Genomic DNA, 24,810 nt, shown 5'->3' on the forward strand with positions numbered 1-24,810 from the left:
CAGGATTCTGAGTCCCTGAGCCCCTTGTTGGCCTCTGCAAGACACTGCTCTCTCTCATTCTTCCTCTGCCCACCCGCCCACCACCCCACTCATGCTCATGCTCTCTCCCTCTATCTCTCAAAAAAAAAAAAAAAAAGGAACTGTAGAAGAGACTCTCTTTTGCTCAATAACTTCCCTTTTCATTAAAAAAAGTAATAACATTTTCCAAGTGGCTGCACCAACTTGCATTCCCACCAACACTGTAAGAGGGTTCCCCTTTCTCCACATCCTCTCCAACACATGTTGTTTCCTGTCTTGCTAATTTTGGCCATTCTAACTGGTGTAAGGTGGTACCTCAATGTGGTTTTGATTTGAATCTCCCTGATGGCTAGTGATGATGGACATTTTTTCATGTGTCTGATAGCCATTCGTATGTCTTCTTTGAAGAAGTGTCTGTTCATGTCTTCTGCCCATTTTTTTTAAAGATTTTATTTATTTATTTGACAGAGAGAGATCACAAGTAGACAGAGAGGCAGGCAGAGAGAGAGAGAGGGAAGCAGGCTCCCCGCCGAGCAGAGAGCCTGATGTGGGACTCGATCCCAGGACCCTGAGATCATGACTCAAGCTGAAGGCAGTGGCTTAACCCACTGAGCCACCCAGGCGCCCTTCTGCCCATTTTTTTTAAAAGATTTTATTTATTTATTTGACAGAGAGAGATCACAAGTAGATGGAGAGGCAGGCAGAGAGAGAGAGAGAGGGAAGCAGGCTCCCTGCTGAGCAGAGAGCCCGATGCGGGCCTCGATCCCAGGACCCTGAGATCATGACCTGAGCCGAAGGCAGCGGCTTAACCCACTGAGCCACCCAGGCGCCTGTTCTGCCCATTTTTTGATGTGTTTATCTGTTTTGTGTGTGTTGAGTTTGGGGATTTCTTTATAGATCTTGGATATCAGCCCTTTGTAGTGTCATTTGCGAATATCTTGTCCCATTCCATGGGTTGCCTCTTTGTTTTGTTGACTGTTTCCTTTGCTGTGCAGAAACTTTATTTTGATGAAGTCCCAAAAGTTCATTTTTGCTTTTGTTTCCTTTGCCTTTGAAGACATTTCTTGAAAGAAGTTGCTGTGCCCAGTGCCAAAACAGTACTACCTATGTTCTCCTCTAGGATTCTGATGGATTCCTGCATCAAGTTGAGGTCTTTCATCCATTGCGAGTTTATCTTTATGAATGGTGTAAGAATGGTTGAGTTTCATTCTTCTATACATAGCTGCCTAATTTTCCTAGCACCGTTTGTTGAAGAGACTGTCTTTTTTTCCACTGGATATTTTTTCCTGCTTTGTTGAAGATTAGTTGACCACAGAGTTATGGGTCCATATCTGGACTCCCTACGCTGTTCCACTGGTCTATATGTCTGTTTTTGTGCCAGTACCATGCTGTCTTGGTGATCACAGCTTTGTAGTAAGTTTGAAATCAGGCAACATGATGCCCCCGGTTTTGGTTTTCTTTTTCAACATTTCCTTAGTAATTCGTGGTCTCTTCTGGTTCCATACAAATTTTAGGATTGTTTGTTCCAGCACTTTGAGGAACGCTGGTGGAATTTTGATCGGAATGGCATTGGAAGTACAGATTGCTCTGGGCAGTATAGATATTTTAACAATGTTTATTCTTGTGATCCATGAGCATGGAATGGTCTTCCATCTTTTTGTGTCTTCTTCAATTTCTTTCATGAGTGTTCTGTAGTTCCTTGAGTACAGATCCTTTACCTCTTTGGTTAGGTTTATTCCCAGATATCTTATGGTTCTTTGTTCTATAGTAAATGGTATCAATTCTCTAATTTCCCTTTCTATATTTTCATTGTTAGTGTGTAAGAAAGCAGCTGATTTCTGTTTATTGATTTTTGTATCCTGCCACATTACTGAATTGCTGTATGAGTTTTAGTAGTTTGGGGGTGGAGTCTTTTGGGTTTTCCATATAAAGTATCATGTCAACTGCAAAGAGAGAGAGAGTTTGACTTCTTTGCCAATTTGAATACCTTTTATTTCTTTTTGTTGTCTGATTGCTATTGCTAGGACTTCTAGTACTATATTGAAAAACAGTGATGAGAGTGGGTATCCTTGTCATGTTCCTGATCTCAAAGGGAAGGTTGTCAGCTTTTTCCCATTGAGAATGATGTTCACTGTTGGTTTTTCATAGATTTTATGAAGGTGAGGAATGTTCTCTCTATCCCTATACTTTGAAGAGTTTTAATCAGGAACGGATGCTGTGTTTTCTCAAATGCTTTTTCTGCATCAATTGAGAGGGCTATGTGGTTCTTCTCTCTTCTCTTTTTGATTTGTTCTTTCACATTGATTGATTTGCGAATGTTGAATCACCCTTGCATCCCAGGGATAAATCACACCTGGACATGGTGGATAATCTTTTTAATGTACTGTTGGGTCCTATTAACTAGGATTCTGTTGAGAATCTTGGCATACATTTTCATTAGGGATATTGGTCTGAAATTCTCCTTTTTTTTTTTTAAGATTTTTATTTATTTATTTGACAGAGAGAGATCACAAGCAGGCAGAGAGGCAGGCAGAGAGGCAGGCAGAGAGAGAGGAGGAAGCAGGCTTCCCTGCTGAGCAGAGAGCCCGATGCGGGGTTCGATCCCAGGACCCTGAGATCATGACCTGAGCCGAAGGCAGTGGCTTAACCCACTGAGCCACCCAGGCGCCCCTGAAATTCTCCTTTTTGATGGGGTCTTTACCTAGGTTGGGGAAGGTAATGCTGGCTTCACTTAAAGAGTCTGGAAGTTTTACTTCTGTTTCTATTTTTTGAAACAGCTGCAGGTGAATAGGTATTATTTCTTCTTTGAATGTTTGATAGAATTCCCCAGAAAATCTGTCATGTCCTGGGCCCTTGTTTTTTGGGAGGTTTAAAATTTCATTCTTTTTGATGGCTGAAAAATATTCCATTATATACATATACCACATCTCTATCCATTTATCTGTCAATGGACATCTGGGCTCTTCCCATACTTTTTGGCTATTGTGGACATTGTGCAGCACATTTATGTTCTTTGGCAGCCCCCTGAATCTAGTCAATTTAAAATCATGTTTGAATTGTTGAGATAGTGGTTTAAAAGGAATTGGAAACATTTGACAAACCCAGCAAAAGAGAATATCATATGGTGTTACATTAAGCAGCTATTTTAAATTATTTTATGCAGGGGCGCCTGGGTGCTTAGTTGTTAAGTGTCTGCCTTTGGCTCAGGTCACGATCCCAGCATCCTGGGGTTGAGGCTCACATCAGGCTCCCTGCGTGGCGGGAAGCCTGCTTCTCCCTCTCCCGCTTCTCCTGCTTGTATTCCCCCTCTCAATGTCTCTCTTGCTCTGTCAAATAAATAAATAAATAAAATCTTTTAAAAAGTAAAATAAAATTATTTTATGCAAAATTTTTAATGGTAAGATATTATTTATAACATAAAGTTCAGTAGAAGAAGCAGATGACCAGTGAATTTAAAAATACCAAAATGCTAGCAATATTTATGGATTGGGTTGAAGATTATTTTTATTTTCTTATATAAGTATAATTTCTCCCTTAATATTCTAAACTCAATAAATGTTATTACATTTTTAAAAAAAATAACATTTATTTTTTAAAATTTCTTTTCATTGTTCCAGAATTCATTGTTTATGCACCACATCCAGTGCTCCATGCAATACATGCCCTTCATAACACCCACCACCAGAATCACCCAACCTTCCACCTCCCTCCCCTCCAAAATCCTCAGCTTGTTTCTCAGAGTCACAGTCTCTCATGGTTCATCCCTCCTTCCAGTTTCCCCCCAACTCACTTCTCCTCTCCATCTCCCCATGTCCTCCATGTTATTCCTTATGCTCCATAAATAAGCAAAACTATATGATAATTGACTCTCTCTGCTTGACTTATTTCACTCAGCATAATCTCTTCCAGTCCCATCCAGGTTGATGCAAAAGTTGGCTATTCATCCTTTCTGAGGCATAATACTCCATAGTATATATGGACCATATCTTCTTTATCCATTCATCTGTTGAAGGGCATCTTGGTTCTTTCCATAGTTTGGCAACTGTGGCCATCACTGCTATGAACATTGGGGTACAGATGGCCCTCTTTTCACTGCATCTGTATCTTTGGGGTATATACCCAGTTGTGCAAATGCAGGGTCATAGGTTAGCTCTATATTTAATTTTTTAAGGAATCTCCACACTGTTTTCCAGAGTGGCTGATCATCAGATATCTGGGAATAAACCTAACCAAAGAGGTAAAGGATCTGTACTCAAGGAACTACAGAACACTCATGAAAGAAATTGAAGAAGACACAAAAAGATGGAAGACCATTCCATGCTCATGGATCACAAGAATAAACATTGTTAAAATATCTATACTGCCCAGAGCAATCTGTACTTCCAATGCCATTCCGATCAAAATTCCACCAGCGTTCCTCAAAGTGCTGGAACAAACAATCCTAAAATTTGTATGGAACCAGAAGAGACCACGAATTACTAAGGAAATGTTGAAAAAGAAAACCAAAACCGGGGGCATCATGTTGCCTGATTTCAAACTTACTACAAAGCTGTGATCACCAAGACAGCATGGTACTGGCACAAAAACAGACATATAGACCAGTGGAACAGCGTAGGGAGTCCAGATATGGACCCATAACTCTGTGGTCAACTAATCTTCAACAAAGCAGGAAAAAATATCCAGTGGAAAAAAGACAGTCTCTTCAACAAACGGTGCTAGGAAAATTAGGCAGCTATGTATAGAAGAATGAAACTCAACCATTCTTACACCATTCATAAAGATAAACTCGCAATGGATGAAAGACCTCAACTTGATGCAGGAATCCATCAGAATCCTAGAGGAGAACATAGGTAGTACTGTTTTGGCACTGGGCACAGCAACTTCTTTCAAGAAATGTCTTCAAAGGCAAAGGAAACAAAAGCAAAAATGAACTTTTGGGACTTCATCAAAATAAAGTTTCTGCACAGCAAAGGAAACAGTCAACAAAACAAAGAGGCAACCCATGGAATGGGACAAGATATTCGCAAATGACACTACAAAGGGCTGATATCCAAGATCTATAAAGAAATCCCCAAACTCAACACACACAAAACAGATAAACACGTCAAAAAATGGGCAGAAGACACGAACAGACACTTCTCCAAAGAAGACATACAAATGGCTAACAGATACATGAAAAAATGTCCATCATCACTAGCCATCAGGGAGATTCAAATCAGAACCACATTGAGATACCACCTTATACCAGTTAGAATGGCCAAAATTAGCAAGACAGTAAACAACATGTGTTGGAGAGGATGTGGAGAAAAGGGAATCCTCTTACAGTGTTGGTGGGAATGCAAGTTGGTGCAGCCACTTTGGAAAACAGTGTGGAGCCTCGTTAAAAAATTAAAAATAGAGCTACCCTATAACCCTGTAATTGTACTACTGATATTTACCCCAAAGATACAGATGTATCTTGTAGTGATGTAGTGAAAAGATGTAGTGAAAAGAAGGGCCATCTGTACCCCAATGTTCATAGCACCAATGGCCACAATCACCAAACTGTGGAAAGAGCCAAGATGCCCTTCGACAGACAATGGATAAAGAAGATATGGTCCATATATGCAATGGAATATTATACCTCCATCAAAAAGGATGAATACCCAACTTTTGTATCAACATGGAAGGAACTGGAGGAGATTATACTGAATGAAATAAGGCAAGGAGAGAAAGTAATTTATCATATGGTTTCACTTACTTGTGGAGCATAAGGAATAACATGCAGGACATTAGGAGAAGGAAAGTAAAAGTGAATTGAGGTAAATTGGAGGGGGAGATGGAGCACGAGAAACTATGGACTCTGAAAAACAAACTGAGGGTTTTGGAAGGAAGGGGGTGGGGGATGGGCTAGCCTGGTGATGGGTATTAAGGAGGACATGTGTTGCATGGAGCACTGGGTGTCATGCATAAATAATGATTCTTGGAACACTTAAAAAATTAAATTAAACTAAATTTAAAAAAAGAATGAAATCTTGCCATTTGCAATGATGTGGGTGGAACTTGTGCTAAGTGAAATAAGTCAGTCAGAGAAAGAAAAGGTAACTAAAACAAAAGGCAGAAACAGACCCATAAACACAGAGAACGAACTGATTGTTGCTAGAGGAGTGGGGGGCAGGGGGATAGGTAAAATGTGTGAAGGAGAGTGGGAGATAGACACTTCCAGTTATGGAATAAGTCAAGAAATAAAAGGTACAGCATAGGGAATAGAGTCACTGATATTATAATAGAGCTGTATGGTGCAGATGTAGCTATACCTGTGGTTAGGGCAGCATAATGTATAGACTTGTCAAATGTTATGCATCTGAAACTAATTTGACATTGTGTAAACTGTACTTCAATAAAAAATAAATAAAAATAAATATATTTTTTAACAAGGAAAAAGTAACTTGGCTCAATCATTTAAGGGTCTGCCTTTGGCTTGGGTAGTGGCCCCGGGGTCCTGGGATCGAGCCCTGTGTCAGGTTCCCTGCTCAGCGGAGAGCCTGCTTCTCCCTCTCCCTCTCCTTCTCCCTCTCCCCACAAGTGGCTCTGCCTAATTGTGCTCTCTCTCTCACTCGCTCACTCAAATAAATAAATTAAATCTTAAAAAGTAAAAGAAGAGGGGCGCCTAGGTGGCTCAGTGGGTTAAAACCTCTGCCTTCTACTCAGGTCATGATCCCAGGGTCCTGGGGTCGAGGCCCGCTTGGGCTCTCTGCTCAGCGGGGAGCCTGCTTTCTCCTCTCTCTTGCTTCCTTCTCCCTCTCTCTCTCTCTCTCTCCCTCCCCCTGCCTCTCTGCCTACTTGTGATCTCTGTCAAATAAATAAATAAAATCTTGAAAAAAAATAAAAGAAAAGAAGAGAAAAGAAAAAGTAATCAATCTCAATCAGCAAAGGATCCTAAAGTTACCTCACACAGTATAAACTAGGATTTCTGGTATACAGCTCCTAATAATAGTCCAATGGAGATAAATGATATTTTAGAGATGATTATATAAGGAACATGCAATTTTCTCTTCTCTAAGTTCTCTATATTCTGTCCCTGGATCATGGACATCTCTATCTTTGTAGGACTTTATTTTAGCACTCCCTGGAATCTCTTCCATTACCCCGTGTCTTAATGCTCTGCCTTCTCCTTGGCTAGGTTTGCTAGAGTGAAAAGCATATGAAATCGATTATTGAATTTGCTACAGAAAATTTGCTGAAAACTTTTAGCTTTATATTACTTAGTGTCCTTATTAAGGACCTTATAGGAGAGATTTATTTTAGAATTTACTGCTGGGAAAATGCGAAATTTTTGCTTTACTTTCCTTTTCCTCATATGCACTATAGGCTGCCCATATTTTTCTCTTTTCTCTCTCTCAAAAAGCTTAAAACACTAACTTTTGCAAGTACCTCAATATTTTCATTCCTAAGGCTTTGAGTATTTGAGTATTTCTGTTCACTTTTGCCTCATTTTGTATGTTTTAAAGGTTTTCATGTGTATTTATGTATTATTATTTCATAATTGTGTTTTTGTCATAAGCCATTTCAAATAATCTGAGGAAAGAGATGAAGTATTAATCAATGTACATTACAAATTGTTATCTTGAACAAACTCCAGGGGAAGTCAGACACCTACTCATACACTGAGCATGCCAGTTACAGCACCTGTTACACACATAGCCTCTGCTGAGAACACAGCCCCAGGCACCCTGCGCCCTCTGACCACAGCTAACTGGTCCAGAGATGGGTACCTGATTCATGGTCAGCCAATCAATAAGCTGGCCAGTGACTAGTAATATGGCATGGTACTAAAAATTGAGCCAAACCAACCAGATTCTTTCTATTGGGAATTCACACCAAAATGGGCACCTGGGTGGCTCACTAGTTTAAGCATCTGCCTTTGACTCAGGTCATGATCTTGGGGTCCTTGGATCGAGCCCTGCTTCTGGCTCCCTGCTCAGTGGGGAGCCTGCTTCTCCCTCTCCCTCTACCCCCCCCTTCTCGTGTGTGCATGCTCTCTCACTCTATCTCTCAAATAAATAAATAAAATCTGTTAAAGAAAGAATTCACACTAAAAAATAGAACTATAAAGAAGTGGCTGGTAGTAGAAAGAATTTAGAAAGCAGTATAGTATAATGGGTAAGAGTTTGGGCTTTGGAATCAAACAAACCAAGGTTATTGGTTTTTTTTTAAAGATTTATTTATTTATTTTGATTGATTTATTTTTTTGAGAGAGAAAGAGTGAGAGCAAGGGAAGGGGCAGAGGGAGAGAATCTTTAAGCAGACTCCCCCTGATTAGTGCAGAGCCCAATGCTGGCCTTGATCTTACAACCCTGAGATCATGACTTGAGCTGAAACCAGGAACCAGCAGCTTAACAGACTGAGCCACCCAGGCACCCCAAACAAACCTAGGTTTAGATCTTGGTTGTGGGACTTACTAAATGTGTAACTCTATGCAAGTTATTTGACTTCATTTCCTCAAAGGAAAATCACAGTACTTTCCTAAGAATATTGTGATGATTGGGGCACCAGGATGGCTCTGTCAGTTAAGCATCTGCCTTCAGCTCAGGTCATGATCCTGGGGTCCTGGGATCAAGTCCCACATCAGGCTCCCTGTTCAATGGGGAGCCTACCTTTCCCTCTCCCCCTGCTGCTCCCCCTGCTTGTATTCTCTCTCTCTGACAAATAAATAAATAAAATCTTTTTAAAAAGAATATTGTGAGAATTAGATGTACTTTTTGCTCTCACAGGAACTAAATGGTAGTGGTGATGAGAGTAATGATGGCACTGCTGATGATAATCAATATGTAGTGGTGGTGGTGACGGTGGTGGTGATGATGCTGGTGATGTTTATGGAGATGGTGGAGATGGTGGTGGTGACGGAGGTGGTAATGGTGATGGTGGTGGAGATGGTGGTGGAGATGGTAGTGGAGATGGAGACAGTGATGGTGACATTGATGGTGATAGTGATCAGGTGTAAAGCTGGAAGGGTCTTGACTTGGAATGAGGAAGCAAAGTTCAAAAGGTTAGGAAACAGTGGAATTGTATAGTTAGTCCATGGTAGCAGAAAAAATTCGTGCACGTAGAGGAGAATAGCCAGGCCACTCTGACAGCTGACATACAAAGACTAAAGCAGGATTCATAAGAGAGAGGAGGGAGAGGGGAGAGGGAAAGATATGGGTAATTGGGAAACAGTGAGTTTAGTTTTTCTCTGGATAAGATAAGATTGGCTGATTGAGCAAACTTGTTGGGTCATCAAGAAAAGCCATTTCAGTTATTTATAGATTCCTACAAAAACCTTAAGAGCTCATCTGTGGAGCATTTGTGAAGACTGTCTATCTATAACACCTGCCAGTAACCTTCCACCAGCACCACCTTAAACCACACTTGCATTTTTCTCATCAGATGATCTCCAGATCCCCTCTTCCTTTTGTAGGTTCTGAATGTCTTTCCTCTTTGACCAACCAGATTTCTGGGTTCATAGATTTTTTTTCTTTCTTCACCCTCAGTTTCCACCTTCTGTGTTTGGGCAAGGACTGGAAAGTCACTATATAGGATGAAATGGAAAAAACTCTTGCTTTCAGTGGGATTTTCTCAGAATCCCAGGCACCTGAGATACCACAGATGAGAAGATCCTCAAGAAAGACCTAGAACCACCAGTCAAATTCAAAGGGCAGACAACACTTGGCACATCTTTATTTTCTCCTCTGGGTATTGTTCCAAAAATCAGTTTCTTTTTTAAAATTTTCTTTATTTAAATTCAGTTTAGTTAACACATAGTATATTATTATTTTTAGGGATAGAGTTTAGTAATTCATCAGTTGTGTATAACACCCAGTGCTCATTACACCAAGTGCCCTCCTTAAGGCTCATCACCCAGTTACCCCATCCCCCAACCCAAAAATGAGTTTCTTTTATGTTTGGCCAAGTTTAAGTTCTTTACCACATTATTACAGTTAATAATTACAGTTAATAATACATTATTACAGTATTACTGTTACTGTCATCCCATACCTCCATTTATATATCAAGGAGTTGACATAATTTTAAAGTAAAATTTTTATTGTGTCTTAAGAGCAGAGAAATAATTTGGAAAATTATTTCCAGATATATTGAAAATCAAAGTGAGATGGATTCAGTTTATAGAAACTCCCTCCATTTATGGGAACTTATCAGAAGTAAGCAAAGCAGATACATCAACATTACATTCAGCAAGAAGTAAAAAGGAAGTTAAACCATAAGCAATAAATTAAAATTCAAAGGAATTGCAGAAAACATTGTTAATAATTTTTAACAATTTCAACAGAGGTAGGAAAATCAAATCAAGTTGACTTTGCAAAGAATCTGGAACACAAGTTCCCTGCACTTGCCCACAACTAGGCCTCTCTGGAGGGTGCGGCCTTAGGAAGCAGCATATTATCTGGGTTGAATGAATGCTGTTGGGCAGGTTCCCACTGTCTCCACATCTTCCTTCTGTCATTAACTAAAATACCAGTTCCTAAAATTCCCTTGAAAATTATGTCCTAAAGTTTTGGGTTTTGTTTTTAAGTTTAGTTATTATTATTATTTTAGTAATATCTACACCCAGTGTAAGGCTTGGACTCATGACCTCAGAATCAAAACTCTCATGCTCTACAGACTAAACCAGCCACACATCCTTTAATTTAATTTAATTTAATTTAATTTAATTTAATTTAATTTAATAGAAACAATTACTTACTGATGAAAGAGCTTCCTATGATAAGGGAAATTCAAAAAGGAGTAAGACTTGTGGTGCCTGGGGGCGCCTGGGTGGCTCAGTGGGTTAAAGCCTCTGCCTTCGGCTCGGGTCATGGTCTCGGGGTCCTGGGATCGAGCTCTCTCTCCTCCTCTCTCTCTCTCCTCTCTGCTCTGCAGGGAGCCTGCTTCCTCCCCTCTCTCTCTGCCTACCTCTCTGCCTACTTGTGATCTCTCTCTCTCTCTGTCAAATAAATAAAATCTTTAAAAAAAAAAAAAGACTTGTGGTGCCTGGATGGCTCAGTTGGTTAAACATCCAATTCATGATCTCAGCCCTGGTCTTGATCTCAGCATTGTGGGTTTGAGCTCCACGTTGTGCTCCATGGTGGATGTGGAACCTTACTTTTAAAAAAAAGTAAGACCTGGTTGCTGACCTCCAAGAGTTTACCATTTAGCAGAGGAAGACACACACTGGGTATAAATAATGACAGAAGGCAAGAGGTGAGAAGAGCTATGGAAGCTGTCAGAAGGGCATTTGGAGCTTGGGAAAAGCACCCAGCACCTGACATCCTGGGCCTGTTTTAAAATGTGTTTATAGGGGTGCCAGGGTGGCTCAGTGGGCTAAGCCTCTGCCTTCGGCTTAGGTCATGATCTCAGGGGCCTGGGATCAAGCCCTGCATTGGACTCTCTGCTCAGCAGGAAGCCTGCTTCCCCCCTCCCTCTGCTGCCTCTCTGCCCACTTGTGATCTCTCTGTCTGTCAAATAAATAAATAAAATCTTAAAAAAAATAAAATAAAATGTGTTTATAGATCTTTTCCTGTCATAAAGGTAAATCATCATTACCATATGTATTTTGGGAAATAGTAAAATATTTAGAGAATAAATTAGAGATGATTAAATCTTAGGTCATTGTGATGGTTAATTTTGTGTCAGCTTGCCTAGGCCTTAGTACCCAGATATTTAGTCAAACATTTTCTAGGTGTTTCTGTGAAGTTATTTTTTAGATGAAATTAACATTTGAATCAGTGGACTCTGAATACAGCAGATTGCCCTCTGTAATTTGGGTGTGCCTAATCCAATGATTTGGAAGTCCTGACAGAAAAGGCTGACTTCCCCATGGAGGAAGAGGGAATGTTGCTTCCAAACAGCCTTCCCACTTCAATTGCAGTATCAACTCTTCTCTGAGTCTCCAGCCCACCAGCCTATCTTGCAAATCTTGGACATGCCAAATCTTGGAAATGCCAGCCTCCACAATTGCCTGAACCAATTCTCTCTGTATATCTCTGATTCCATTTCTTTTTTTTTTAAGATTTTATTTATTTATTTGAGAGAGAGAGAGAGAATGAAAGAGAGAGAGCATGAGAGGAGAGAGGTCAGCAGGAGGAACAGACTCCTTGCTGAGCAGGGAGCCTGATGTGGGACTCAATCCTGGGACTCCAGGATCATGACCCGAGCCGAAGGCAGTCGCTTTCTGGCTCCATTTCTGTGGAAAAGGCTGACTAAAACAATCATGGTGTCATTTTTTACAAACATTTTTTCTAGTCTTTATGGCTAGATTTTGGGGGTTTGGGGGTGTATTTTTTTTTAATCATCAATTGCACATATAATTCTGTATTCCTTTATTCCTTTTTTTTTTTTTTTTTTTTTGAGAGAGTACAAGTGAACGAACAGAGGAGGGGCGGCGGGGAGAGAGAGAATCTTAAGTAGGCTCCATGCCCAGGGCAGAGTGCATTGTGGGCCTCGATCTCACAGCCCTGAGATCATAACCTGATCTGAAATCAAGAGTTGGACACTCAACTGACTGAGCTACCCAAGCACCCCACTTTATTCCTTTTTGAAAATTTATTTTTATGATATTTTCATCTTCCTTATTAATACAAAGTTTTAATAAATGTCACTTAAGCAGCTCCACGATGGTGTATGAAATGCATAGTCCATAATTTATAGTTTTCCCCATTGAGTATTTATGCTGTTTCCAGTATCTTCCTTTTTTTTTTTAAGATTTATTTATATTTTTTAGTAATCTCTACTTCAATGTGAGGCTTGACCCACAACCCTGAGATCAAGAGTCACGTGCTCTTCCTACTGAGCCAGCCAGAAGCCCCTTAAAATTATAAATAGTAATGAATATTTTTTATTTATAAAACTTTCCCCACAACTGAGAATTTGATAGATTCTCAGAAATGAGATCACTGTGTATAAGGCTAAGAAGAGATAATGGGAGAACAGCAGGACCCATCAGCAAGCTGGACTGGAGATGCTGTCAGGACCTGCAGGGAGGAGATAATGGCAGACTCCCCTCAGCTTCCCTCCCCTGCCCACAGACTAATTTTTTAAAAATATTTTATTTTTTTATTTGACAGACAGAAATCACAAGTAGGCAGAGAAGCAGGCAGAGAGAAAGGGGAGGGAAGCAAGCTCCCCGCTGAGCAGACAGCCCAATGTGGGGCTTGATCCCAGGACCCTGGGATCATGACCTGAACTTAAGGCAGAGGCTTTAACTCACTGAGCCACCCAGGTACCCTGACCCCAGACTCATTTTTAATAAGATTTTGCTAAGGAGTTTGGGATAAAGGAAGAGAACTACAGAAATGCTTAGAACTGAAAATCAGATATGGCTGATGAGATTTCACAGGCCTAAGGCCTTGGGAAAATCCTGGAAGTGAGGTTATTTCACAAAGCAGAACCCCCGAAATCATAAAGAATGAAGATAACAAGTACCTCTGAATTTGGGGATGCAAGAGGGCCTGGAAACAGACATTGGATATCCATGTGAGAAGCCAATAGAGCCCCAATCCCCTAGCTCACCTACACAGCAGCATGACTCCCACAGTCCCCCCACAATTTGTGCTTTACTCAGTGGAGAAGGAAGTCCAGAGGACTATTCTGAAACTGGGAGAATTAACTAAAAGTCTGCATACAAAATGGCAAGACTTCCAGGTCTTCTTTCCCATGAGGTCTGAGAACTTGGCAGCCAGACTTGCCCTCAGAAGAATAATGGAGAAATCACCTCTAGAGAGACTGATCAGACCAAGAAAAACCCTGCAAACGTCAGCAGTGAGAGGAGGTGGGGAGCTGTGCTGGTTCAATACCACTCTTTAGTCTTTCTTTTGCCAGCTGCTCCCTCTTAGGCAGAGAGAGAGCACTCAGGGTTGGAATAGAAAGAAAGGACTTGCTCCCTCATGTTTGCTTCCCAATCCTATCAGCACACCACAGCAGTGACAGCTGGTTCCAGTAGCAGTTGCTGGTCCCAAACTGTAGTTCTTTCACACTCCCAGCACGAGCCCATCACACCACCTCAGAGACACCAACTTTCGGCTGAAGCCCGGCTCAAAGGTCTTGCTCCAGCTCCCTGGGGCCCCTGCAAAAACAGATTCTACTCTTTAATAATCCCAAGCCCTCCCTTGGTTCCCCAGCCTTAGTGATGGAGATAGATGCTTCTCTCACTGTCTGGTTCTGTGGTCTCTACTTTTTGCTCCTTTTTGCCTTTTCTGGATCTCGATACATGGTTAACAATTCTTTGTATAAAATGATCTGTTTAGAGGCACCTGAGTGGCTCAGTCCATTAAGCTCCAACTCTTGATTTTGGCTCAGGTCATGATCTCAGGGTCATGAGGTTGAGCCCTGTGTTGGGCTCCAAACTGAGCGTGGAGTCTGCTTGACACTCTCTCTCTCCCTCTGCTCCTCTCCACCCCACTTTCATGTGTGTGTGCTCCCTCTCTAAGAAAAAAAATCTGTTTAAATATATGGAGTTTTTCTATCACCTGACTGGACCCTGAATGCAGGATCTTCTGGAGAAACAATCCAGCCCATTTGCACTATAGTGAAGCCCACTGAAAAAACCCACCAACATATATTGTTATCAAACAGCTTAAACTACAAGCCAAGGATTACCATACCAGTCAAGGTCCAATCAGGAGACAGTAGAAAAGCCCTAATTTGAGCTGGGTGAATTTTTTTTTAAAGATTTTTTATTTATTTATTTGACAGACAGAGATCACAAGCAGGCTGAGAGGCAGGCAGAGAGAGAGAGGAGGAAGCAGGCTCCCTGCTGAGCAGAGAGCCCGATGCGGGGCTTGATCCCAGGACCCTGGGATTATGACCTGAGCTGAAGGCAGAGGCTTTAACCCACTGAGCCACCCAGGTGCCCCGAGCTGGGTGAATTTAATATAAAGAATTATTGACTTGTAAGGAGGAGTAATCATAAAAACATAAGGAGAACCTAAAGCATAGTCTAGGGCTAGGGGAGCACACCTTAAGGATGACAAACTTGGAGGGGCATCCCCCACAATAAGCTGGATTCAGATCTCCCTGGAGGGGATGTGGTTGAGCCCCAGATAGTTTCACTGAGATGCCCAGGCCAACGCAGTGGGTCTGGCAGGAAATATGACTTTGGGGTAGAACAGCGGCAACAAGGGAGTCAGGCACTAGGAGCCCACCCACTGCATGCAAAGCCTGGGGCATGCAGTGTACATGTCAGGACTAACTCATTAAGGAAATGCATACTCTCAGCATGTGGCTGAGTGGGAGCCCAGTGGATGTTCCCACGAAAGACACTGATGGTTTGTGCCCTTGGAGCTACAAGAATCAGGAACTGCAGCTTCTTGGAACCAGAAGTCCCTTCCTCCCACAAAGTCCCTCCAGCGCCCTCTCCTGACAGAGATTAATCTTATGTTGATTGCAAAGGAGAAATGCTCAAGCTCTATTATCACAGCTCAGGTAAGAGGATGATCTGAAGGATTTGAAGAGGTGGGGGAGTGGGAGGTTGGGGGAACCAGGTGGTGGGTATTAGAGAGGGCACAGATTGCATGGAGCACTGGGTGTGGTACAAAAACAATGAATACTGTTATGCTGGAAAAAAATGATTAAAAAAAAAAAAGATGGATTTCAGTTGAGAGGAAATACTCTGATAACCAGCCTAGTGACGTTTTGGTGCCACTAAAATGAAACGTGGGGATTGAAAATACAGGAATTGGGGCGCCTGGGTGGCTCAGTGGGTTAAAGCCGCTGCCTTCAGCTCGGGTCATGATCCCAGGGTCCTGGGATCGAGCCCTGCATCGGGCTCTCTGCTCGTCAGGGAGCCTGCTTCCTCCTCTCTCTCTGCCTGCCTCTCTGCCTATTTGTGATCTCTGTCTGTCAAATAAATAAATAATAAAATCTTTAAAAAAAAAAAAAAAAAGAAAATACAGGAATTGAGAGAGGCCCCTGGGTGACTCAGTTGGTTGAATGTCTGCCTTCTGCTCGGGTTGAACCTGAGTCCTGCCCAGGTCCTGGGATCCAGTCCCACGTTGGGCTACCTGCTTGGCAGGGAGCCTGCTTCTCCCTGTCCCACTCCTCCTGCTTGGGTTCCCTCTCTTGCTATGTCTCTCTCTATCAAATAAATCATAAATAAAATCTTTTTAAAAAAGAGAAAATACAGTAATTGAGAAACTTCAACGAAATAGAGACAATGCAAAGAACTAAAAAATAAAACCCACAATATTTTCATAAAAATAAGAGAAGATATTGTCTCCATGAAAAAAGAATGAGAGACTATGAAAATGAACATTTAGAGAACTAAAAGACAGCATTTTAATTAAAAATATAATTCAAAGACTATAAATAAATAAATATAATTTCAACAACAAAAACACCCATATAAGTATTAGAATTTAAAGCTGAAGAAATCTTAAAAGAGGGGTGCCTGGGTGGCTCAGTGGGTTAAGCCACTGCCTTCAGCTCAGGTCATGATCTCAGGGTCCTGGGATCAAGCCCCGCATCGGACTCTCTGCTCGGCAGGGAGCCTGCTTCCTCCTCTCTCTCTGCCTGCCTCTCTGCCTCCTTGTGATCTCTCTCTGTCAAATAAATAAATAAAATCTTTAAAGAAAAGAAATCTTAAAAGAAGCAAATAATAAATGATATAGAAAACATATGAAAGGTGCTCAGTCATTAAGTATCTGCCTTTAGCTTGGGTTGTAATTCCAGTGTTCTGGGATTGAGCCCCCCATCAGGCCCCCTGCTCCACACTAAGCCTCCTTCTCCCTCTCCCACCTCCCCTGCTTGTGTTCCTTCTCTCACTGTGTCTCTTTCTGTCATATAAATAAATAAAATCTTTACATGAAAAAATATGGAAATTAGATTATTAATCTGGATGAATAATAGGATCTCCAGAAAAAGCCAAAGGAGAGAACAGAAGGGAAGAAATTATCAAGGAAATAATTCAAGAAAATTTCCCAGAGCTGAGAGCCATAAAATTCCAAACTGAGAGAGAACCTTGAGTATCTAGCAAAATTAATGAGATCCAAAGTATATGATCATGAATCCTAAAAATACTAGGGACAGAGAGAAAAATTCTAAAATTTTTCCAATTGTTTAGAGAAAAATAATCAAAAAGGATCAAGACTCGGTCACCAGTGACAAATCAATAAGTGACAGAGGAGGCTATAAGACAACAGAGCAATGCTTTCAAAAGCTAGATGTAAGTTATGCAACTTGAAATTTCATCTTCAGTACAAATACTAATCAGGTATAACAGTAAAAGAAAGACATTTGTAGACAAAGCCTTAAAAACTTCTATCTCTTGGGGATCTGGGTGGCTCAGTCAGTTAAGCATCTGTCTTCAGCTCAGGTCATGATCCTAGGGTCCTGAGATCAAGCCACACATCAGGCTGCCTGCTCAGCAGGGAGCCTACTTCTCCATCTCCCTCTGTGCTCTCTCTCTCTCACTCTCTCTGTTAAATAAATAAAATTTTTAAAACAACAACAGGAGGAATCAAAATAATGGAGGAGTAGCAGACTGAGATGACATCAGGTCACAGGAGTTCAACTAGATAGTTATCAAACCATTCAGGATACCTACAAACCCAACAGGAGATTGAAGAAAAGAAGAGCAGCAATTCTAGAAATAAAAAATTGACCACTTTCTGAAAGGTAGGTTGTGTGGAGAAGTGAATCCGAAGTGACAGGAAGATAGACTGCAGGGGGAGGGGCCAGCTCCTGGCAAGCAGTGGAGCAACAGAGCACAAAATCTGAACTTTTAGAAGTCTGCTCCACTGAGGGACATTGCTCTAGAGGCTAACTGGGGGTGGAGCCCTTGCAGGGACAGTGTGGTCTCAGGTCCCGCAGGGTCACGAAGGATTGGGGGTGTCTGAGTGTAGCAGAGCTCACAGGAATCAGAGTGGAGAAGCAGACTAGAGAGACGGAGCTGAGGAGGGAGCTCTCAGCTTGGGGTTACCTTAAACCATGATCCGCGGCACTGTCAGGCCACTGCTCTTTGAGCAGGGACCCCACAAGTGGCAGATCTGGGGAGACTCACTTTTTCCACTGGAAGAGCAGAGCAGCAGGAATCTGCTGGGTTTGGAGACTCCAAATGGGGCTGTGTGCCAGAGACAGAAATGCTTGGTCACAGGCCAGGTGAGCTCGGAGCACAGCCAGAGACCAGGGAGACGGGAGTGATTAAGCACTTTTCTCTGAGGGTGCACTGAGGAGTGGGGCTCCTAGCTCCAGGTCAGAGATTGGGAGGCCGCCATTTTCATTCCTGTCCTCCAGAGCTGTATGGAAAGTATTCAGGGAACAAAAGCTCCTAAGAGCGAACCCTAGCAGATTACTTAGCCCAGCCCCTGGCAAGGGTGGCACAATTCCACGATGGACAAAGTCATTTGAGAATCACTGCAACAGGCTCCTCCACCAGAAGATAAGCAAGAACATCCAGCCAAGACCAAGCTCACTGATCAAGGACAACAGTGGAATTCTAGAGAAGGAGAAAGCAAAGCATGGAATTCATGGCTTTCTCCCCATGATTCTTTAATCTTGCAAAATTAAATTTTTTAAATTTTATTTTTTTCTTATTCTCATTTTTAAAATTTTTCCTCTTTCCACTTTTAACATTTTTAACTAGTTTATCTTAACAATACCTTTCTTAAAAAAATCTTTTAAAACCTTCATTATTGGGGCCCCTGGATGGCTCAGTGGGTTAAAGCCTCTGCCTTCGGCTCAGGTCATGATCCCAGGGTCCTGGGATCAAGTCCCGCATCGGGCTCTCTGCTCAGCAGGGAACCTGCTTCCCTCTCTCTCTCTCTGCCTGCCTCTCTGCCTACTTGTGATCTGTCTCTCTGTCAAATAAATAAATAAAATCTTTTTAAAAATTTCATTATTATAGTCATATTTTATCCTTCATTGTATCTAACTTTATTTTTTGTATACATATAGGGTTTTTTCTTCTAAAAAATTTTTGGGATACAATTTCTTCCAATAGATCAGAATATACCCTAAATCGAACACAGGGCTTTGTTCTAGTCTCCAGCCTGAGCGAATTCTCTACACTTTCTTTTTCTTTCTTTTCCCAAACAACATATTCCATCCCTTCATCATGTTTACTCTTATTTTTGTATATATATGTTTTTCTTTCTTTAAAATGTTGGGAGGCAGTTTCTTCTAAGAGACCAAAATATACCCAAAATCAAGTGGATGGTTCTGTTCTAGTCACCCGTCATATATATACATATATTTGTGTTTTTTTTTAAATTTTAAAAAAAAAATTTAAACATCTTTTTACCCTCTTTCTTCTCCCCCCAGTTTGGGGTCTCTTCTGATTTGATTAGCATACATTTTTCTGGGGTCTTTGCCACCCTTATAGTATTTTATTCTCTCATTCATATATTCTTATCTGGATAAGATGACAAGGCAGAAAAACTCACCATGAAAAAAAGAACAAGAGGCAGTACCGAAGGCTAGGGTCCTAATCAATACAGACATTGGTAATATATCAGATCTAGAGTTCAGAATGATGATTCTCAAGGTGCTAGCTGGGCTTGAAAAAGGCATAGAAGATATTAGAGAAATGCTGCCTGGAGGAATAAAAGCCCTTTCTGGAGAAATAAAAGAACTAAAATCTAACCAAGCTGAAATCAAAAAAGCTATTAATGAGATGTAATAAAAAATGGAGGCTCTTACTGTTAGGATAAATGAGGCAGAAGAGAGAATTAGTGATATAGAAGACTGAATGATAGAGAATAAAGAAGCTGAGCAAAAGAGAGACAACTAACTACTGGATCATGAGGGGAGACTTCAAGAGATAAGTGATACTGTAACACAAAACAGTACTAGAATAATTGAGATTCCAGAAGAAGAAGCAGGGGGCACAGAAGGTATATTGGAGGGAATTACTGTAGAGAATTTCCCTACTATGGCAAAAGGAACAAGCATCAAAATCCAGGAGACACAGAGAATCCCCCCTCAAAACCAATAAAAATAGGTCCACACCCCACCATCTAATAGTAAAACTTACAAGTCTTAGTGACAAAGAGGAAATCCTGAAAGCAGCCCAGGACAAGAAGTCTCTAACATACAATGGTAAAAATATTAGATTGGCAGCAGACTTATCCACAGAGACCTGGCAGGCCAAGAAGAACTGGCATGATATATTCAGAGCACTAAATGAGAAAAACATGCAGCCAAGAATACTATATCCAGCTAGGCTGTCAAAGAAAATAGAAGGAGAGATTAAAAAGCTTCCAGGACAAGGACAAGGGGAGATGGAGAGGAGAAGGGAGTTGAGGGAAATTGGAAGGGGAGGTGAACCATGAGAGACTATGGACTCTGAAAAACGATCTGAGAATTTTGAAGGGGTGAGGGGTGGGAGGTTGGGGGCACCAGGTGGTGGGTATTGTGGAGGGCACGGATTGCATGGAGTACTGGGTGTGGTGCAAAAATAATGAATACTGTTATGCTGAAAAAATAAAAAAAATTTAAAGCAAAAAAAAAAAAAAAAAAGCTTCCAGGACAAACAAAAACTAAAAGAATTTGTAAACACCAAACCAGCTCTACAGTAAATATTGAAAGGGGTCCTCTAAGCAAAGAGAGAGCCTTAAAGTAGTAGACCAGAAAGGAACAGAGACAATATACAGTAACAGTCATCTTACAGGCAATACAATGGCACTAAATTCATATCTGTCAATAGTTACCCTGAATGTAAATGGGCTAAATGCCCCAATCAAAAGACACAGGGTATCAGAATGGATAAAAAACAAAACCCATCAATATGCTTTCTACAAGAAACTCATTTTAGACCCAAAGACACTTCAAGATTTAAAGTGAGGGGGTGAAAAGAATAAATGAAACAAGATGGGATCAGGAAGGAGACAAACCATAGGAGACTCTTATTGTCACAAAACAAACTGAGGGTGGCCGGGGGGCTGGGGGTAAGGAGAGGGTGGCTGGTTGTTGGGCATTGGGGAGGGTATGTGCTATGGTGAGTGCTGTGAAGTGTGTAAACCTGGTGATTCACAGACCTGTACCCCTGGGGCTAATAATACATTATATGTTCATAAAAAAAAAAAAGACACACACACACACACAAAATAAAGTGAGAGAGTGGAAAACATTTTACCATGCTAATGGACATCAAAAGAAAGCTGGGGTGGCAAACCTTATATCAGATCAATTAGATTTTAAGCCAAAGACTATAGTAAGAGATGAGGAAGGACACTATATCATACTCAAAGGGTCTGTCCAACAAGAAGATCTAACAATTTTAAATACTTATGCCCCTAAGTTGGGAGCAGTCAACTACATAAACCAATTAATAACAAAATCAAGGAAACACACGGACAATAATACACTAATAGTAGGGGACTTTAACACCCCCCACTCACTGAAATGGACAGATCATCCAAGCAAAACACAACAAGGAAATTAAGGCCTTCAATGACACACTGGACCAGATGGACATCACAGATATATTCAGAACATTCCATCCCAAAACAGCAGAATACACATTCTTCTCTAGTGCACATGGAACATTCTCCAGAATAGATCACATCCTGGGTCATAAATCAGGTCTCAACCAGTATCAAAAGGTTGGGATTGGGGCTCCTGGGTGGTTCAGTGGGTTAAAGCCTCTGCCTTCAGCTCGGGTCATGATCTCAGGGTCCTGGGATCGAGCGCCGAGTTGGGCTCTCTGTGCTCTACAGAGAGACTGCTTCCTCCTCTCTCTCTGCCTGCCTCTCTGCCTATTTGTGATCTCTGTCAAATAAATAAATAAAATCTTAAAAAAAAAACTTGGGATCATTCCCTGCATATTTTCAGACAGCAATGCTCTGAAGCTAGAACTCAATCACAAGAGGAAAGTTGGAAAGAACCCAAATACATGGAGGTTAAAGAGCATCCTACTAAAGAATTAATGGGTGACCCAGAAAATTCAAGAAGAATTGAAAAAAATCTGGAAACAAAGGATAATGGAAACACAACTGTTTAAAATCTATGGGACATAGCAAATGCAGTCCTGAGAGGAAAATACATAGTGATACAAGCCTTTGTCAAGAAACAAGAAAGGTCTCAAATACACAACCTAACCTTACACCCAAAGGAGCTGGAGAAAGAACATCAAAGAAAGCCTAAACCCAGCAGGAGAAGAGAAATAATAAAGACTAGAGCAGAAATCAATGAAATAGAAACCAAAACAAAGTAGAACAAATCAATGAAACTAGGAGCTGGTTCTTGGAAAGAATTAATAAGATTGATAAACCCCTGGCCAGGCTAATCAAAAAGAAAAGAGAAAGGATGCAAATTAATAAAATCATGAATGAAAGAGGAGAGATCACAACCAACGCCAAAGAAATACAAACAATTATAGGAACATATTATGAGCAACTATACACCAGCAAATTTGACAATCTAGAAGAAATGGATGCATTCCTAGAGACATATAAACTACCACAACTGAACCAGGAAGAAATAGAAAGCCTGAACAGACGCATAATCAGTAAGGAGATTGAAGCAGTCATCAAAAATCTCCCAACAAACAAGAGCCCAGGGCCAGATGGCTTCCCAGGGGAATTCTAACAAACATTTAAAGAAGAATTAATACCTATTCTCCTGAAAGTGTTCCAAGAAATAGAATGGAAGGAAAACTTCCAAACTCATTTTATGAGGCCAACATTACCTTGATCCGAAAACCAGACAAAAACCCCATCAAAAAAGAGAATTACAGACCAACATCCTTGATGAGCACAGATGTAAAAATTCTCACCAAAATACTAGCCAATAGGATCCAACAGTACATTAAAAGGATTATTCACCATGACCAAGTGGGATTTATTCCAGAGCTGCAAGGTTGGTTCAACATCCACAAATCAATCAATGTGATACAATACATTAATAAAAGAAAGAACAAGAATCATATGATACTTTCAAATAGATGCTGAAAAAGCATTTGACAAAGTACAGCATATGTTCTTGATCAAAACTCTTCAAAGTGTAGGGATAGAGGATACATACCTCAATATGATCAAAGCCATCTATGAATAACCCACTGCAAATATCATTCTCAATGGAGAAAAACTGAGAGATTTTCTGCTAAGGTCAGGAATACAGCAAGAATGTCCATTATCACCACTGCTATACAACATAGTACTAGAAGTCCTAGCCTCAGCAATCAAACAACGAAAAGAAATTAAAGGCATCCGAATCTGTAAAGAAGAAGTCAAACTATTATTCTGCAGAATAATATTTATGTGGAAAACCCAAAAGACTCTACTCCAAATCTGCTAGAACTTGTACAGGAATTCAATAAAGTGTCAGGATATAAAATCAATGTGCAGAAATCAGTTGCATTTCTTTACACCAACAACAAGACAGAAGAAAGAGAAATTAAGGAGTCAATCCCATTTACAATTGCACCTGAAACCGTAAGATACCTAGGAATAAACCTAATCAAAGAAGCAAAGAATCTATACTCAGGAAACTATAAAGCACTCATGAAAGAAATTGAGGAAGACACAAAGAAATGGAAAAATGTTCCATGCTCATGGATTGGAATAACAAATATTGTGAAGATGTCTATGCTTCCTAGAGCAGTCTACACATTTACTGCAATCCCTATCAAAATACCATCCATTTTTTTCAAAGAAATGGAACAAATAACCCTAAAATTTGCATGGAACCAGAAAAGACCTCAAATAGCTAGAGGAATATTGAAAAAGAAAGCCTAAGTTGGTGGCATCACCATTCCAGACTTCAAGCTCTATTACAAAGCTGTCATCATCAAGACAGTATGGTACTGGCACAAAAACAGACACATAGATCAACGGAACAGAACAGAGAGCCCAGAAATAGACCCTCAACTCTATGGCCAACTAATCTTTGACAAAGCAGGAAAGAATGTCCAATGGAATAAAGACAGTCTCTTCAACAAATGGTGTTGGGAAAATTGGACAGCCACATGCAGAAAAATGAAACTGGACCATTTTCTTACACCACACATGAAAATAGACTCCAAATGGATGAAGGACCTCAATGTGAGAAAGGAATCCATCAAAATCCTTGAGGAGAACACAGGCAGCAACCTCTTCGACCTCAGCTGCAGCAACTTCTTCCTAGAAACATCGCCAAAGGCAAAGGAAGCAAGGTCAAAAATGAACTATTGGGACTTCATCAAGATCAAAAGCTTTTGCACAGCAAAGGAAACAGTCAACAAAACCAAAAGACAACTGACAGAATGGGAGAAGATATTTGCAAATGACATATCAGAAAAAGGGCTAGTATCCAAAATCTTTTTTTTTTAAGATTTTTAAAATTTATTTGACAGAGATCACAAGTAGGCAGAGAGGCAGATAGAGAAAGAGGAAGAAGCAGACCCCCTGCTGAGTAGAGAGCCTGATGTGGGGCTCAATCGAAGGACCCGGGCCCATGACCTGAGCTGAAGGCAGAGGCTTTAACCCACTGAGCCACCCAGATGCCGCAAGTATCCAAAATCTATAAAGAACTTATCAAACTCAACACCCAAAGAACAAATAATCCAATCAAAAAACATGCAGAGGACATGAACAGACATTTCTGCAAAGACATCCAGATGGCCAACAGACACATGAAAAAGTGCTCCACATCACTTGGCATCAGGGAAATACAAATCAAATGAGATACCACCTCACACCAGTCTGAATGGCTAAAATGAATAAGTCAGGAAATGACAGATGCTGGTGAGAATGCAGAGAAAGGGGAACCCTCCTACACTGTTGGTGGGAATGCAAGCTGGTACAGCCACTCTGGAAAACAGCATGGAGGTTCCTCAAAAAGTTGAAAATAGAGCTACCCTAT

The 24,810-nt window shown here is 40.9% G+C and overlaps 1 protein-coding gene across 1 annotated transcript in view; it reads left to right on the forward strand.

Annotated features, from left to right (window-relative positions):
• LOC125101552 (protein PBMUCL2-like) overlaps positions 1-9,481 on the forward strand; it is a 32,656-nt gene extending 23,175 nt beyond the window's left edge. Inside the window, 2 exon segments of the mRNA XM_047731968.1 lie at positions 8,772-8,969; positions 9,458-9,481. Of these exon segments, the coding sequence (XP_047587924.1) occupies positions 8,772-8,969; positions 9,458-9,481 (222 nt within the window).
• The last annotated feature ends 15,329 nt before the right edge of the window (positions 9,482-24,810 follow it).

Source organism: Lutra lutra, chromosome 6 (genome assembly GCF_902655055.1).
Source record: "Lutra lutra chromosome 6, mLutLut1.2, whole genome shotgun sequence".
NCBI classification, from domain to species: Eukaryota; Metazoa; Chordata; class Mammalia; order Carnivora; family Mustelidae; genus Lutra; species Lutra lutra.